The sequence below is a fragment of the Artibeus jamaicensis genome, unplaced genomic scaffold (genome assembly GCF_021234435.1).
Source record: "Artibeus jamaicensis isolate MK-2021 breed Jamaican fruit bat unplaced genomic scaffold, CSHL_Jam_final scaffold_537, whole genome shotgun sequence".
Lineage (NCBI taxonomy): Eukaryota > Metazoa > Chordata > Mammalia > Chiroptera > Phyllostomidae > Artibeus > Artibeus jamaicensis.
In genome coordinates this window covers 14,571,637-14,589,550 of record NW_026522047.1, presented here as the reverse complement: position 1 = coordinate 14,589,550, position 17,914 = coordinate 14,571,637, and the positions used below count along the sequence as shown (strand labels likewise).

The 17,914-nt window shown below is 42.2% G+C and overlaps 1 protein-coding gene across 1 annotated transcript in view; it reads left to right on the top strand.

Annotated features, from left to right (window-relative positions):
* RNF150 (ring finger protein 150) overlaps positions 1-17,914 on the top strand; it is a 170,227-nt gene that overhangs the window by 92,735 nt on the left and 59,578 nt on the right. The window contains exon 2 of the mRNA XM_053658588.1: positions 11,628-11,878. Coding sequence (XP_053514563.1) covers positions 11,628-11,878 — 251 coding nt within the window. The remainder of the gene's footprint in view (positions 1-11,627; positions 11,879-17,914) is intronic.

Sequence of the window (17,914 nt, the reverse complement as noted above, 5' to 3'; positions counted from 1 at the left end):
AGGAAGGGGATGGAAGAAGGTGAAGGCGCGCATTCTCAGGTGGGTACAGAGTCCATAGGGAAGCCATGTTTCTTCTTTTTGGATTGGTTTGGGCAAGGATGAGAAATATGCGTAAACAAGATGCAGGGGCACCTGGCTGTTTAGCTCTCCTACTACGTACGTAATCGCAGAAACACCCACCTGGAAGGAAGTTCATTCGAAGCTTGGCAGTACATTCGGGAATGTTATCGGTCTTTTGTGGGTTTCAGCCTGCAGCTAACTGAGTAATCTCTCTTGTTTCTTCCTTCCAACCTCTGGTCTGCTGTAATTTAATTTAGAACATTTCAGAATTTTTTCTTGCTAATATGAATACTTAAATGATTTTCTTTCTTCCATGAAGCTTAGCTGATGCAAAATAACAATACCCATCTGTAAGATCGTAACTGATCTGTTAGCAATCAGTTAGTTTCCTCTCTCTGAATGCTTTGAAATGGCAGCACCAAGCTGCCACTGTTCCCCTCTTTGTCTCAGCTAAGTCTCCTGCCTCAGTTTTCTCTTGGACACTGGACTTGACAGACGGTCTCTGGGTGGCTCCCAGATGGAGAATTCAGGTTCTGCAGCAGCTTTCGCTGCTCCATGCACTCCTGGAGCCTCTCTTGCTGGTGAGCTGGATACTGCCGCCTCCTTCAGATGAACAGATCAGATAAGCGGGGGCCAGAATGCCCAGGCCACCACCGCTGCATCCCCAGCATCTGAGCATCAAGGCCTCTTGGTGCCATTTTCCAAAAGTGCTGAGCTCAAAGTCAGGGGTTAAGCAGAGTAATCCTGGGAACATCTCCCACGTCAGCACCTGTGTACTCCAGACCTTAGGGTCACTGTGGAAGCAACCAGGTCTGGGCAGCAGTGAGACTTAAAGACCCAATGGCTTGTGATAGCATTTGCTGAGGGGGACTCAAAATGCTTCAAATAAGGACATTCCTTTTCTATTGTAAGTATTCATAAGAACTACCAATTAATATTTTAAGTGGGCTGAGTGTTGGTGGTTTGTGGTGTTGGTCATACAGTTTGGCTGTTACTTAATACCCTGTATGTCTACAAAATACAAATAAAAGAGTTTGTAAGTTGACTTGGGAAGTCAGGTTTTTCCACCACCAGGTCAGCGGGTCAGCCCCCAGATGACAGCTGCTTCTCAGGCTTCCAGGCAACCAGTCCATGTTGGAACAGAGCAGTAGGGTCCAGGAGGGGAGTGTCCCAGACAGACAAAGGGAACCAACATGTCTGAATGCAGAAAATGTCATTGGTGAGCGTATGGAGAGGTAGCAGCATTTATGGGAAAAACCATGGAAATATGGAAAACCAGGCAAATGAAAGAATGATGCAATTATTTATTCACTTCAAGAAAAAAATGAAGAAAATGGGCATCCTTGTAATGTGCTCCCTGCCTTTACAGTGAACAAGATTTGCACTGAATACTGTGGATGCATCCAGTGAGAGAGATGGCGGGGACACAGGGAGAGCGAGTGAGAATTAAGTCCTCATCTACCACAGGAAGATGTCACTAGAAAATGTCCAAAATTGATAAACCAAGAAACATTAGTATAATCATATTATTTAAAAATATAGGAGGAATTATGCCAGGGAGTATGTAGAAGCATCGATACAGCTGAGAACCACTCGTTTGAATGTGTGAGCTTTGTAATGATGGAAATATTTTTTAATGGGCACATAAAATCATTGTTTGTATTTCTTTAGAAAGGACAAAATAATGTTTGTCCTTAAACATGTCACCTAACCTGGCTAGCTCATATTGTCCTTAACTGTAAAATAAAGGGGGGGTGATGTTAGAGTAGATGATGAGACCCCATCGAAAATGCAAATGCCTGATTATTCCATTCGGGTCTTGAAAGCTGATGTTGGCAGAGCACTCACTTCATTGTTCAGATACAGCACGTACCTCGAAGACTTTTAGAGAAGATAATACCATTTCTTAAATCACTTTCTATAATATACTTTAATGTTATCAATTTATAGAAGAGAATTGCTGCTTTTCATGAAAAAGTTTGACTCGTCTTTACTTTTTATTTTGTGTCTAAGGTCAGCTTCAATAATATTGCCAAACCCATGACATTCCTTTTAAAATGTCAACTTCTTAAGAACAGGGAGTGTTATTTGTCTTAATCTTTTTATGCAGCAATGATTTTACCCTACTAGGCTCGCAAATAAAAATTATGAGTGGGGCGATTGGAGCACTGTTGTCCAATAAAAAATGTAATGTGAGCCACACATGTGATTTTATTTTCCAGCAGCCACATTTTTTGTAAAAGGGAAGGAGAAATGGGAAAAATTATATTAATATATTTTGTATAGCCCAATCAATCTAAAATATTATCATTTTGACATTTAATCAAAGAATGTCTCATTACTAATATCAAATATTAATAATTACTGATGGCATTTTTTCATACTAGTTCTTCAAATTCCAGTGTGCGTTTTACATTTCAGCACATCTCCATCCAGATGCTAACTTTTTATCAGATAAACTTCATCTGTATTTACATTTTATAAAACTTACACTAGAAAAAATGTAGAGTCTCATGCCCAAGTTGTTTCGAACATATTTAAAAGTTTTCCAATAATTGAACCAATGATTTTAAATTAGAATTTAACTAAAATTAAAAATTCAGTCCCTCGATTATACTAGCTTCATTCTGAGTCCCCGAGAGCAGCCCGTGGCGAGTGGCTACCACTCTGTACAACAATGACTGGTGTTCAGTCATGTCACTGAAGGCTCAATACCCAAAGCCTCTCCACTCCCCTGAAGGCAGAAGTGGGAGTGAAGGACGCCTGACTGTCCCTTCAGGGAGAAAACTGGTGCGTGAGCACCAGTTTTTGGTGGCCACATGTGACTGCAACAGTCCTCTTGGCAAGTGGGCATAGATAGTACTTCTGCTAAATGAACCTGCTTCTTTTTTTAAGTTAAAAATAGATGAGGAGGGGTTCATGCTTTTGATGATATTTACAAGGCAGTGCACCTCGGTCCCTAAGGCACAAGCCAATGCAGCCGTTATCTGGGGCCTCGGGACTCTAAAGGAAGAAGAGAAGAGGAGCAATGACCTCTGGCACTGTCCTAGTTGGGGTTTCCCCCAAAGCAGAGCTCAGACAAGGATTCAAGGTCAAGGCATTTTAGAGGTGATTCCAGGAAACACCAGTTTGGGAATGGAAAAATGCAGTGAGGAAGCAAAGGGGCCAAGAAAGGGTGTGCGGTTAAGGAAATTGCCACCATGAGTCACTGAAGGTTAATCCCACTGGAAAGCTCTGGGGAATGGTGCAGAAATGCGCCCCAGACTTCCACCGGCACAGGAGGAGGGAGCAGAGGTATTGATGCACCGACTTCCTCCTGCCTTCAGGACTGCTCCCAGGTGGTGGCAGTTCCTCCCTTCTCCGGGCCCACACGCTCAGAGTGATGTGGTCAAGGAAAGCCATTTAGGCAAAGAAATGCTGGCAGTTGGAAGTCAGGACGTGGTTCACTAAAGTGGTGTGGACTCAGGGATATGGGTGGTCACGCGCAGTATCTGCTGTGGGCACTGGGACATGCTGTGTGGACTGTACGGAACAAAGGTCAGGGGGATATGCGAGGATTTCAGATCCACCGAGTTTTTCAGAACACACACTCAGTTGCCCAACGCCTCTGCTCCCCGGGCCTAAGATCCTGATAAAATGTGCCTGTTTCCTCTTGCCCAGTGATCTACTCATGGAGACACAGAGACCAGGGAGCCCCATAGACCTCATTCACTCACACGTTAGTCCAAACGCCTTTATTCCAACGCTCATCACACCTAGTTGCTGGCATTTATGGGTCCAGCTTAAGGATATGCAGTATTTTCCACTTCTCTGGAGTTTGAACTCTGATCCTGGAGAAGCCCATCTACATCTGCCAAGTTATGTCAAGTTCTGTCCCACTTTTGCTGTTTTCTCATATGTTAATAGTTGGCCTTTTAACTGACCTTAACATTGTTTGTTGAATCCATAGTCCATATTGTCTCACCATAAGGAAAGCTATGTGGGGTTTCCCAGCTTCTAGAAACCAAAATAGTAAACTCAGTTACTCCTAACAGAGGGAGTTTCCATCTGAATCTTTATTAGAGAGAGAGCTCACTTCTAGTTTTCAAAGACTACCAAACACAACTTCAGAGAATATTAAAAAACACAACACAGAGATGAATCAAATAAAGTGGCATTTCGTAATTATGCACTTGTTGACCATAAAACAAAGGTTGACTACATGCTCCGTCACCAAAAAGGATGTGTTTGGGAAAAAGACGGGATTGCCATCTGGACAGTGCAGACACTGGGAGCCACGTGCAGACTCCACCTGGAACAAGAGGAAGCACCTTATGGAGGAGAGAAGAGGTCAAGGGGAGGGCGGCTACTACCATGGAGATAGGTGGTAAACAGACTTCTTCCTCTAGGGCTTTGGCAGTGACAGTGTGAGAGGTGCCCCCACAGGCCCTCCTGGTTCCTGTTCAGTGTAAGGTCTCTGTCATAAATTTTGGCATGGTAAATTGGGAACTCCGAGTCACTCCCACCAAACAAATGAGCAAAAACTGTGAGAAGAGATGCTTCGCGTGTATTTCCCTATTCTGTTCAAGGCTACATAATAGTATGCCATCAATGTGTTTTAGTTCATTAGAGCGAAGTTAAATTGTGATTGTTTTTAACTGTAATTTTAAGTTCTCGCCATGCATTATTAAGATAGTCTAGTGGAGAATAATTGATGTAATATTTCCCAGTAGTTCAAAGCAAAACAAAACCCAAATCCAGGTTTGCTTAGATCACATGACTATTTAAAAGAAAAGTTGAACAATTTTTTTTTTGTCCCATTAAGAGAAAAGTACGAGTTGAACCATTCATTGTTAACCTAGTTCTGTCCATTTTTTCCTTTGAAGATTAACTTTCTATTTATCTGCCTCAGAGTTTCCTTTCCTCCAGCCATGGGGGGGGGGGCAGTTAACCCTTTCGTGTCCAGAAATGGCAACGTGCTCAGCTTGGGCCTCCCGGTCCTCGGCTGTCTAGAAGGGGCTCCGTAGTATTCAGGTGCTCCAGGTTGTCCAGTCTCTGTTTCTGGGCCCCAGGGAAACCGAGGTTGATGGGCTCCTTCTCGCCCCTACACTAGCTCCTTTGATCAACATGCAAGTTTTAAACTGCCTGGGATATTTTAAATAATTATTTGATAGGTGATGTTGATGACCATAATAACAATACTTTTCAAGCACTTACTGTGTTCTGAGTTCCTTATATGCATTCTCTCATTTAATCTTCATTCAACCCTTTGGAACAAGTACATTTACTATTAGAGTTTTTAGAGATAATGAATTTGAATTTCAAAGATTTAGGAAATTTTCCAAGGTCACCCAGGGAGAAGCTATAGTAAATGATTCTGCTATTTAACTTCACTTATCAGATTGTTAGGAAGAGTCGAATGCTGAGGAATTTTGGTCTCTCACAGTGTCCTCTGCTGTGATTCCACTGCTGTCTTCTCCATGAATCTTACACGTATATTGGTTTTCCTCCAAACTAAAATTTGAATTTTATATGTAAGCAGAAGTTTCTCTAAGCATGGGTTTTTTTTGCTTTAATGAAGACTGAATTATTTTGGCCCTGGCTGGTGTAGCTCAGTGGATTGAGCTTGGGCCTGCGAACTAGACAATCGCGGTTCGATTCCCAGTCAGGGCACATGCCTGGGTTGCAGGCCGGTTCCCTGCAGGCCAGTTCCCAGCAGGGGATGCGCAAAGGGCAACCATACATTGATGTTTCTCTCCCTTTCTCCTTCCCTTCCCCTCTAAAGATAAATAAATAAATTTTTTAAAAAAAGACTGAATTGTTTTTAAAAATCTTTATGGTATTCAGTGATTTGCTTTATTTCAGGCTGAACTCTGTGATATCATTTTTAACCACTTTAAAGTTTCACAGAAACTAAAAGTAAGGGGTTTTTTTTTTTAGTCTGATTTACTGTGTTCTACGAAAGTGCTACCAGTGAGGCTATAAATAAAATACCTTATTTATTACTCCTCTTAAAGTTATCACAAATTTATAGAAAATTCTGCACATGTGTAATCAGGGAAAGTATGAATTTCTTTAAAAAGTACAAGTCATTGATCATCTCACATGTAGCTGAGGATGATCACTACATCGATCATCTCAACAGTAGTGAGTTAAGTTACTAGAGCTTAACTAATTCAAGGAAAATAAGATTGGCTATTGTTAGCATCTCCTTTAAAGATTTTTTGATCTCATAAAACTTCATTGTTGTTGTCTGCCTCTGCCTGTACTGACACATCACATAAGCAGTCCAGTGCGTGATTAGAATGCACTTCACCAACAATGTTTTTAGAGATGATGTTTGTGAATACAAATGGAACATATACCCCCCAAAATGTAGGTAACTATCAATATTAAGGGCATGGAGTGCATATAGTCAGTCCTTTATGGATAAGACCTTGGAGTAGTTCACATCATCTCCACTCACATCTCAGAGCCAAATATTAATCATAAAGCCACAACCTAGCTGCAAAGGAGGCTGAAGATTAACACTCTGATAGACTGGCTAAAACATGAATACCATAGACATAAGAGACCAAATATTGGAGGAAGGCTAGCTATATAAGATAATCCTATGCTTTATTCCTTTAATTTGTTAATGTGCTCAAAAGCATTAATATATTTTCTAATGTTAAATCACCCTCACCTTTCTAAGTCTCACCTTGGTAATGAAGTTTCTTTGTTTGTTTGTTTGTTTGCTTGTTTGTTTTACTATATTGTTGAGGCCTATTTGTGAATGCTTTACTTAGGATTTTGACATCTATATTTATTAAAAATATTTTAGCCCTGGCTGGTGTAGCTCAGTGGATTGAGCGCGGGCCTGCGAACCACACGATTGCGGTTCGATTCCCAGTCAGGGCACATGCCTGGGTTGCAGGCCGGTTCCCTGCAGGCCAGTTCCCAGCAGGGGACGCACAAAAGGCAACCATACATTGATGTTTCTCTCCCTCTCTCCTTCCCCCACTTCCCCTCTAAAGATAAATAAATAATAAAATATTTTTTAAAAAAAAATATTTTAAACTAATGCAGAAAATTATAATACTTTACATTTATATAGTATTTTGCAACTTTTGAAATTATTTCACATATGTTATCATCTTACTTGAGAACAGATGATTATTAGGAGCTTTTTTCTTTTAAGTAGATATTAAGTGTATAAATAGAAAACATCTATAAATGGAAACTGCCTTCTCTTATTATTGCCTAAATTCTAAAGGGCTGTCAGTGAGTGAGTAGAGATTAGGAGAGAGAGAGGATGCAGAGAGTTGAGAAGGGTTTTTGCTCCCATGAACCTATAGGAGGGCATTAACACCTTACAGGGTGCACGGGGAGGAATGGGGCTGCTGGCCCTTTAAATGCATAGCACTGTGCTGGTACTCTAGACAGTCTATCAATGCAGTGTTTAAACGACCTGGTTTTGAATGTTTCAGTAAAGGATTTCCTGGTTAGTAAACATTCTTTCTGAACTTTTGTTCTGATTCCTTACTTATCTGCATAGATCAAATTAGGTAATGGCCACTGAGCACTCTCCTGGGAAAAGGAAGCACTAAACCCACAGGGCACCCCTGTCACCTGTCTGGCTGCTTCATCATATGCGTTGTATGTGTCTGTGCTGTGGTCACACCCTCTCTCGCAGGGTAACAGACCTTTTCCCTACTACACGGTGATTGCATAACAGTGATCACTCAGAAGTGGGAGGAAAATAGATGGTTTGCTGACATAATTTTGCAAGAAGACACGATCGATAGTAGACTAGGCATCGCAGTAAACACAGAATTGCCCAAAGAGCAAGACCGGTTTGTAGCATGCACACACAACGGAATATGCTGCTTGTTCACTGCTCCTAGGAGTCTCAGAGCCTCCGGTGGGTCAGTACGTGCTTAGGGCAGCACTCATTCACCGGAAGGAGGTGGCTCAGCTGGGCTTTCAGCACTCTCTGCCCCCCTCAGCCCTGCCCTTCCCCCTCACCCTCCCTCCCCTTACCAGCACACCCACAGAAGCTAGGACACTACAGGCTTCTCCCTGACACTAGGTGCACTTTCCAAAATGAAGCAAAGATCAGGGAATTGTAACTCGTGGTGGTGCATATGTCTCATTGAAACAGACCCGATCCTTCAGTAGCATTTTGCCCTGGACTTTGTGCTTTGATCAGATTGATCAGCTAGTTCATCCAAATCCACTTTACTTTGTACCGTTTTTGGATACCCTGTGCACCTAAGTTCTTACTGACTATTTCTACTGGTATAAAGGCACAATACATAGCCTAAAGTGCATGGATAAGTGTCCCAGAATCCCATCTGATTTTTGCCATCATCACCGTAGAAATTCATGATGAAGACTGACAATGATTAAGGTTCAAGTTCAGGTGGATAGAACACTGTCATTTTCAGTCTTTCCAAGTGGATGTCATGTCCTGTGACAACACAGCAGTGGTTATGAGCAACCCAAGTAGTGTGTTTAAAATAGTTAATTATACTTTGCCCTACAGGAAGAGAAAATGTTTTCTCCGGTTCCTGGAAATGGATGATGAGTAATTTAGAACTTCGTGGATATCCAAACTTCACTTGCCTGTTTTTAAAATGCTGAGCTGGGCCTTGAAACAAACTGTTCGGCGTCAGAGTCCAACTCTTCACCATTACACTCTGTGGGCTCTTAATATTAGGAGGTACTAGGAAAAGTGTCAGGAGAAAATTAGTGAAGGAAGAGTTAGACTGCCCAATAGTAAATATGTTAAAAGCCTAGACAACTCAAATAGCCTGGTGTTGGTTCAGCAAAAGATAGGTCAACCTAACAGTAAAATAAAATCCAGCAGTGGATCCCAGTATGTCTAAGAATTTAGAGAAAAAGAAATTGCACCCTACCTGTCTCCTTTCCGCCCATCGCGTTACAAGAGCTCAAACATATGTTGTGTTGTTATTAAATCACATTAAGGTTGTTCAAGATGTCAGTGTGAAACATAAAGCTAAAAAGTTTGAAAAGCAATTTTAAAAGAGTCTCTCTGTCATCTTTGGTGGGGAAGCTTCCTAAGCAGAGTGTTGAAACTAGAAGCCATAAAGGAACATAATAATAAAATTTGACCACTAAAAAATGTAAAACTTGTGCCGAGACTGAGCATACGAATCTCATAAATGACCCCAAGATCCCCTTGTCAGAAAAAAAATCTTATTCTAGAGCCTTGAATAGACATGCTTAAAAATATATAAATAAGGGGATAAATTAAGCGAAAAAGTATGATTCTACCATTACATAAATATCTCTAAACTGTTCACAGCACCAGGGTGAACCTCACTAAGCCAGACTAGTCCAGCACACAAGGAAGCTATTCCTGTAGAGACAAAACCTGCCAGCAGCTCTAACGCCTCGCAAAACCTCAGACCACATGCAGCCATTAGCCAAAGTAAACATGAAAGGGGGAGCTTTGGAACTGTCAGTAAATTCTGCAGAGGTGAAGTTCAAGACATCAGTTTCAGTAATTCCCAGAAGTTAACAGCTCAATCTAAACATTATGTGGCTTTGTGATTTTATAGTTGGGCCAGTACAAAGGTTTTGGGATTTTTAAGAATATATAGTTGATGATTAGGTTGCACTTATAGGTGAGGTCATATGGTATTTGTCTTTCACCGCCTGGCTTATTTCACTTAGCATAAACCAGAGCTATTAAAATCAGGAACAAACTGAGAGTAACCAGAGGGGAGGTAGGAGGGGATAAGGTGGGGAAAAGGGGGGAAGGGTTGCCAAGGAATGTATATACAGGACACGTGAACAAAGCCAAAGGGGGTAGGATCGAGTGTGAGAGGTGGGGATGGGTGGGGCAGGGGGCAGTGGTGGGGGGAGATGGAGACAACTGTACTTGAACTACAATAAAAATATATTTAAAAAAACATATAGTTAATGTGTCATACATACATAGACACCTTTGTGTACATAGTTAGCTTTTAATGTATTTATTCTGCCTTAGCCTTGGTGAAATCTTTATGCAGGATTGAAAACTGGCATAGAGATCAAAGTCAAGTGAAAGCCCTAAGTAGCTTCTAAGAGACTTGCAACATCCTGAGCAAATATAACCTGGTGGTTCCGCCTAGCTGGCTGACCTCAGTGTGTGAATAAGGCCAGCTTTAAGTGACTCTGGTGGTGTTTAATTTTGTCCCTGAGCTACAACATCCTAATTGTAAATTTGCTCTCTCTAATTTGTAGTGACCCCAGGTAATAGACTACCTCCATGTGCAAACGGGGCTCTTGAAGAGCTTTGCGAGCAAAAATTTGAATCGGGTGATCCCTGAGAACCTGTCCTAGTGAGGCTGACACACAAGTCCACAAGCCACCACGACATGTCAAGCCGGTGCATTTGGAGCTGGTATCATATCCTCACTAAAGATCCCTCGTAGAGACCCAGAATGCCTCACCGAGAGGCTGTGCCTCTCATGGTGTCACGAAGAATAGGGCCCAGGACAATGACCCAGATAACTCAGACCCAAGAAAGTTGCCACTCCTGCTACCAGCTGTCCAGTAACAGGGGCATTGTGGTGGGAGCATCTGGGAGTAGAGACGAAACCCTCCTGGAATGATCTGTTCAGCCTCCACCTTCCCTTGCTTGGTGCAAGGATACCCAAGCTGTTTACGTTGAGTTACATAAAATGGGCAGAATGTGGTTGTGAGAACATTATTTTGTGTTGACAAATATGTCAGAGCTCGTTGAAAATCCCTGTTTGGGGTTGCTTTGGATAGTAACTGTAGGCGAAAACTTCCTTGAAAATGGTAGATAGAAATCTACGGTCACACACTCAGAGTGTCCAAGCAGCAGAAGGGGAGAAAGCCTGCTGAGAAATGGCATAAAACTGCCTTTCACCCTTGTGACATGGGGTGCAGAGCACTGTTCCCCACCCAGGGAGGCTTGTGAAATGCAACATAGCTCTGCAAACTTGGACTAGCTGGGCAGGGCCCACCTTTACCAGGGTCAACAACACCTTGGACAGTGGAAGGGCAGCTCTATTGTGCCTTCACTGGTACCCAAATTATGAGGTCATTTTAGATTCTTTTTTTTCATTGTTGTTCAAGTACAGTTGTCTCCATTTCCGCCCCACTACCTCCCCACCTCCCACCCTCAATCCTACCCCCTTTTGGCATCGTCCATTGGTCCTTTATACATGTTCCTTGACTATTCTTCCCCTTTCTTTCCCTGTTACCATCCTCCCTCCTCCCCTCTGGTTACCTCCCGTCAGCTTGTTCCTTATTTCAGTGTCACTGGTTCTGTTTTGCTTGCTGCTTTGTTTTGTTGATTAGGTTCCAGACAGTGAAAGACAAATACCATTTTCAGTTCCATTCTCACGTACAAGACAGCAGCATCCCAAGGAAGATGATGAAAGAGAGAATTTGACCAAGTCTCCGGCTGTTAGATCTTAGAATTAGATGTGGATAGTAGATCTGGCAAAGAGTTGTCAAAACTAGTGTCATTATTCAGTTGTGTGTTACGTTACCCAGACATTTCACTATTTCCCTCCCCCTCTCACCCCCTTGCCCTTATGGCCCTGCTCTTGCCCCTCTCACAACAGGTGTCGAAGACATCGTGGCAATAATGATCCCTGAGCTAAAAGGGAAGGAGATCGTCAGCCTGCTGGAAAGAAACATCACCGTGACCATGCACATCACCATCGGAACCCGCAACTTGCAGAAATACGTGAGCCGCACTTCGGTGGTGTTCGTCTCCATCTCCTTCATCGTCCTGATGATCATCTCCCTCGCGTGGCTGGTCTTTTACTACATCCAGAGGTTTCGATATGCGAACGCCAGGGACAGGAACCAGGTGAGGAGCAAAACGTTTTATTAAAAAAACACACACTTAAAAAGTATTCCCAAAGTAAGACGTGTTGTTGTATAAACTTTGGAAATCACAGAAAATACCAGGACAGAATGAAAATTACCTATTCTACCCCCTCTCAAGATAAGCACTTAATATTTGCTGTGTAGTTTTTCAGAGCTTTTCCAGATAACACCGTGTTGGTGTTTCACGGGTAGTGTTCTACAGGCTGCGGGTGCTTTGTCCCACTTTCCTGCTGCTCACCTTCTGGGCGGTTGTTTACTTAGGCACGTAATCAAGGGAGAAAAGGAACGTGAACTGAGATGGTGCTAATAATGGCAGCATAATTTGGGAAGAGCCAGAATTTCCTTCTTGTGATCAAAGAAGAGATAAAAAATAAAATAAAAGCTATTTTAAAAAGCAATTAGTTTTGGAACAGTTAATACATACATTGTGATATAAATTGCAAAAGGTATAAAAGTCTACACACGAAAAGTAGTCTCCTTCCCACGCGTGCCCTTTGTTACCCAGGCTCCCTGCCTGGGCTTTCTTCTTTTCTAGAAATATTTTATGTGCTTGTCAACGTGTGTGTGTGTGTGTGTGTGTGTGTGTGTGTGTGTGTGTGTACAAATAATAGCACATTCTGTACCCTTAATTCTCACCAGATCTTGGAGATTAATTTAAATCAACACCCAGTCCAAGGTGCCTTCTCATTGCTAATGACTGTATAATGGTTCATTTCCCATATATGTTACATTTGTTAAACTAGCTATTAATGGACATGTTTTTGCTTACAAAAAAATGTACAAGTGACACTGGACACATTCAACTGTTTGAATGTGGCCCTTTTTGGCTTTAGAAGTAAGTCCTGGTTGTTAAGTCCCTTCCAGTGTCTAGTCTAAGATTCCCCATCTCCAGGGACTCCACAGAGGAGGCTCAGAATTCTTCTGCATTCAACCCAACTAGTCACCTCCCTTCTAGCGGCCACCCCCGAACTCCAAGATGGAGTGCCAGATAGGTGACGGATGCCTGACCCCAGCACCAGTGCCCAGTATGGGCCGGCAGCTTTCCCCTGCCCAGCAGGCGGTTCAGAAGCCAGGTCTCCCTCTTTCCCCAGATGTGCTACTTTGGCTGCTGCCATTTGCTAATTGCTCTCCTGTTTATAGAAACCCTGCAGGCGTCAGAGCAAAGCCAGGGCGCAGCGTTGGGCTCTGGCTGGGGCAGGGGAGCTGCCTTCTGGTGATGCTCTGGGACATGTCTCCAGGCTCCTGGGACATCCTATCTCAGACACAAGGGCTGGGGCTGTGTCCTGAAATCTGCAGGCCTCTCATCTATTGAGATGGCGGCCATTTCAAACGTGAGCAGATCAGATAAACTGTGCAAGGCTCCTTTTAGTTTTTATAAACAGTGCTGCCTTTGAGGCTAATCCAAGGAAACCAGACCCATTTTGTATTGTTTTATATGAGGCTTGGTAATGACATTCAATCACGTTTTCTTGAAAGAGTTACCTCTCTCTGTGAATACCTTTCCCCTGTATTTGATGTTCACGGCCCGTGTCCCTTTGATTTCATTTGCACATATGGCTCCTGAAGTTGTGCTGGAATGAGCTCGTCTGGCCTTGGACGTCACAGGGAGAGAGAGGGAGGGAAGGGAGAGAGTATGCCAAGTGTCCCAGGGTCAGGTCTGCAGGCAGAGAGCGATGCTTCTGTCTCCTAAAGAGGGACAACCAACACGGTCTCTGGTGCTTCCCTGGAGACAGTGCAGAGCCCTCCGGGGGGCAGAAAGGTGAAGTGTATGTTGTGTCCATGAAGGAGGCAGTGAGGCGATCAGCCATGGAGCTGCCATGTTTAGATAACTCAGGTCTCAAAGGATCTTTGCCTCCCAGCTCTGCTCTGCATGGAAGGAAATCCTGAGCTGGCAAAACTGGAAATGACATGACTCTACGTACCTAATTTTAATAATAAGGGGGCCTGGCTGGGGTCGAGAATATTTAAGTGACTTGGCCAAAGCCAGACAGTTAGAGACAGATAGAGGACAACACCTCCCACAAAAAGTAACCCTGACGTCTTTACCTCGTGCTGCATACGCACAGACAGCATGACACCATCACCCTGGAAGGTCACCCTGGCTGCGAAGTGGTCGGTCTAAGCCTCTTATCCGTTTTTCTAGATTTATGGAGTGTGACTAGAAATGGATAGAACTGCACCGGACAGGCTGCACAGTGATTTCTTTCGCATCAGCCAGCCCCAGGAGGACCATTGTCATGTATTAGAGTGAGGGAGGGAGTGTCTGAGTCACCAGTCACCTCTGGCCACTTGAAGGACCCAGATGACTGGGACGAACTCAGTGTGTGTCTCCAGTGTCCTCTCTTCACCTGGAATATGAGAACACTTTGTTCTTTTTCTCCTTGATGGTGGTGATGATAACCATGATTATAAAATACAACTATCAGTAATGACAGAATTATCCAGTCAAATGAGATAGAACCTAAACACGATTTTGATGCTGTTTTGGCATCCTTCTTTTCTTAGTTTTTTTTTAAATCATCTTCACTGCATGTCTGTTTATGACACAGAAGGAGACCAGAGGAAAATGTGTTATTTTTCTCCATTTCCTAAATATTTAAAAGGTCACTAATTTCTGAGTCTTGGGTTGAACCAGAGTGTGTCATTGTTTACCCTCCTTGCTGGCACGTACACAGGACTTCATTCTTCTAATAAATGCTTCTGTTTTCATTTCCCATGAAGCCATTTATTTGCATTACTGTCAAGGAACCAATAATCTTGGTAAATACTTTCTTATACTCATTTAGATTAAATTGATGGGGAAACCTTAATTACTAAGATGGGCAAACTCCCAGTGATCTTTAATGAAAAGCATTATTTTGATCGGAGAAACTCTGTAGGGGCCTCTTGGACAAGGGGGAGCCCCTGAGACAAAAGGCCTCCATAACCTGTAGTGATCCCTGACTCCATCCGACATGGTCCCTTGGTTTCCCATATTCTGTTCATCTGCATTTCTGAGAAGCACGAAGGAAAGGATGAGTTTCCCGATGACAGATTTCCGGTCCTCGGTTCAGGCTCCCTACAAGGCCCTGTCTGAGCAGGGCCTGTGGTCTTCCTCTTCTTTCTTTACACTTGGTGCAGTGAAAACCCAAAGACAGGAGACACCAACCACAAAAGCTACAGCTGCTTTACTTGGGCCATTTCGTTAGGACTGTTTACATTTTTACTCATTACTTAGTTTGCATTTGGGAAATCCAATAATACGAGTTAGAAAGCGAGTCCATTTTTTTATTCAGAAGTCAGTATTTCTGTGTGTCATTTGCGTGTCAAAAAGAAAGAGACATGCATATACAGAAAATGTGACTACGTGCCAGTAGTATTTTTTTAAACTTTACGGTGCTTTCCCCCTTATTTTGTTCATCTAAACCCCTACTGAAAAATCTAGCACGCCATGGTTTTATCACTCTCATGTATCTCTCAGAGGCCTATTTTTCTGGTTCTCTGGGGTATCTAGAACATCTGTTCTGCCCTTGGCCAGTCCAACTGTCGTATCCACCATCAGTCACTCACAAAACATTGCTCTGCTCCTCGTGAAAAGAGGTAAATGTGCGTTACCATCTGAAATGAGGTTGGACTCGAGGCCCTCGAGTTGAGCACGGAAGAGAAAGGAATAGCACTATACATTTCTTCCAGAATGACCAAGGAAAGCGTGTCTCCCTTCCTTTGTGAATCATCTGATTTCTCAGGACTTCCAGGGAGGAAGACTTTATAGACTTGATGTTGAGAGGACTTTATCGTTCTTTTTTTATTCTAAGTTCTCCATCTGTTAGCTGAGCTCATTTGAGAAGCCCACTCCCAAAGGAGTTTATCCTCCACTGAACTCCTTTAACCTCCCAGGCCTCGGCCACCGGAACTCCTGACCGTTAATCCCCTAACCGTGAACTCTGCCGTCAGCCACAATCCCCTTACGTTTCCTGAGGAGACGCACCATTTTTGTTTTTTTTTTTAAGGCAGCTTGCATTTTCCTTTAAAACCACATAGAAAAGCATTTCTTATTTTTTTGGAGGAGGGAAAGGGATACATATATATTTTAAATATCCCATTTTTAGCCCCAGCCAGGTAGCACAGTTGGTTAGAACATCTTTCCAATATGACAAGGTTGCAGATTCAATCCCCAGTCAGGCTCACACATGCGCTCACTCTCTCTCTCTCTCTCTCTCTCTCTCTCTCTCTCTGTGCCTACCCCCCTTTCTTCTCTCTCTCAAATAAAAAAAATTTTTTAACTTTAAATAGCCTATTTTTAGTCATATATAGCCAAAAGTAAAGTTAAATACATGGACAAGGTAGAAAGTAGTCTGTGAATTGACCTTACACATTCATATTTAATAAGAGCATATTTCATTTTTCATTTTTTGTTATACAGTTACTATTGTCCCTATTTTTCCTCATTACTCTCCCCTGCCCACCCTCCCCTCCCACATTCAGTCCTCACCCCTCACCATTGTCTATAAAGAAGGGCGTATTTCATTTGCTAAAATAATTATTTTAAATAAGTTAAATTTTGAAAATATAATTTCTGGTTTACCTCCTTTTAAAAAGTTGGTCTTTCTTTGAGTATAATATATGACCATTGTTTGAAAATAATTTTTGCTACCTAATTGCTCTGCTTAGCTTTTGAAAATAAGAAACAATTCAAGTGATTGGATTGGGGCCACATATTATATAATACCAATTAAATGCAATTACATTACAGAAATAGCTGGGCTCATAATTTAAAATTAAAACAATCAATGCTTGTTTACTTTAGGTCCAGATCTCTTATTATAAACATAATATTCTTCAGGTTTGCTGCATTTATCCCCTGTAACTAGTAGCCCCTTTTCCATGCCTTTCAATTCTTGCTCCTGGCTTCTTCAGCGAAAACCAGCTCTTGGTTGAGACAGGCTGGTGTTGCCAAAGTCAGGGCCATAGCTTTGCTCACCTAACCACATGTGTTACTTATGGTTTGTCCATATAGTTTCTCATTAACTGGCTAAATTTCTCAGGTTGTTTTCCATGCTAAAAACAAAAATCTCTGGCTTTACGATTTTTATTTATTCACCAACCATTAATGGAGTTTCTACTAGATAATAAACTATAGAGAGCAGGAATGTGTGTGTGTGTGTGTTTTCACTACCATTTTTTTCAAAACCTAGAGTTGTACCTGGGACAGAGTAAGTGATCTGAAATACCTGATTGGTTGGTTGGCTGAATGGCTTGCTAGCTGGTTAGCTGATTGGTTGGTTGGCTGGCTGGCCAAGTGTGAGTGGATTGGCTGGCTGATTGGTTAGCTGGCTGTCTGGGCAGAAGTTGGTTGTTTGGCTGACTGGATGGTTGGTCACTTGGATGGATGGTGAATAATAAGAATGGTAGGTTGAGCTTTGGCTTTGAAGTCAGACTTAATTTCATTCAGATTCTAACTGGCCTTTCACTGACACTATACTATTAAAACAATTTACATAAACTCTATAAGTATTAATTCATTCTATGAAATAACATTTTTCTCATAGGGTTATTGTAAAGATAAAGGATACTACTACATGTACAGCCTCAGCAAAGCGCCCGGGATAAATGAACTGTACACTAGTGTGTGTTCACTATTTTCAAAACAAAACAGAAGCTTGGTGTTATTTCTAAGAGGAACACGATGAGTACAAGCAAATGCTTATTCTGTTTCATTGTTTTTCCCACTTACCTCAGTCCTTCAGATGTGTTTTAGTGCTGCAAATACACATCTATAACAAACAGTACATGTACCTAGGAAGGTGATATAACATGTAAAAAGCTCACAAGCATGAAAGCAAAATATTTTTTTCCTTGACAGAGTAAAACAATTCTTTTCTCACCCTTTTTGTCTCCCAGTCTTCCTTATTGCATTATCATAGCACTCATTGGAAAGTAACTTTGTTTTTAAAAAATAGTGTACAATGTAGTATTTCTTGATGTGGGTTATAGTGGATACCGAGGGCATGCTTTATAATTATTTGTTAAACTAAAC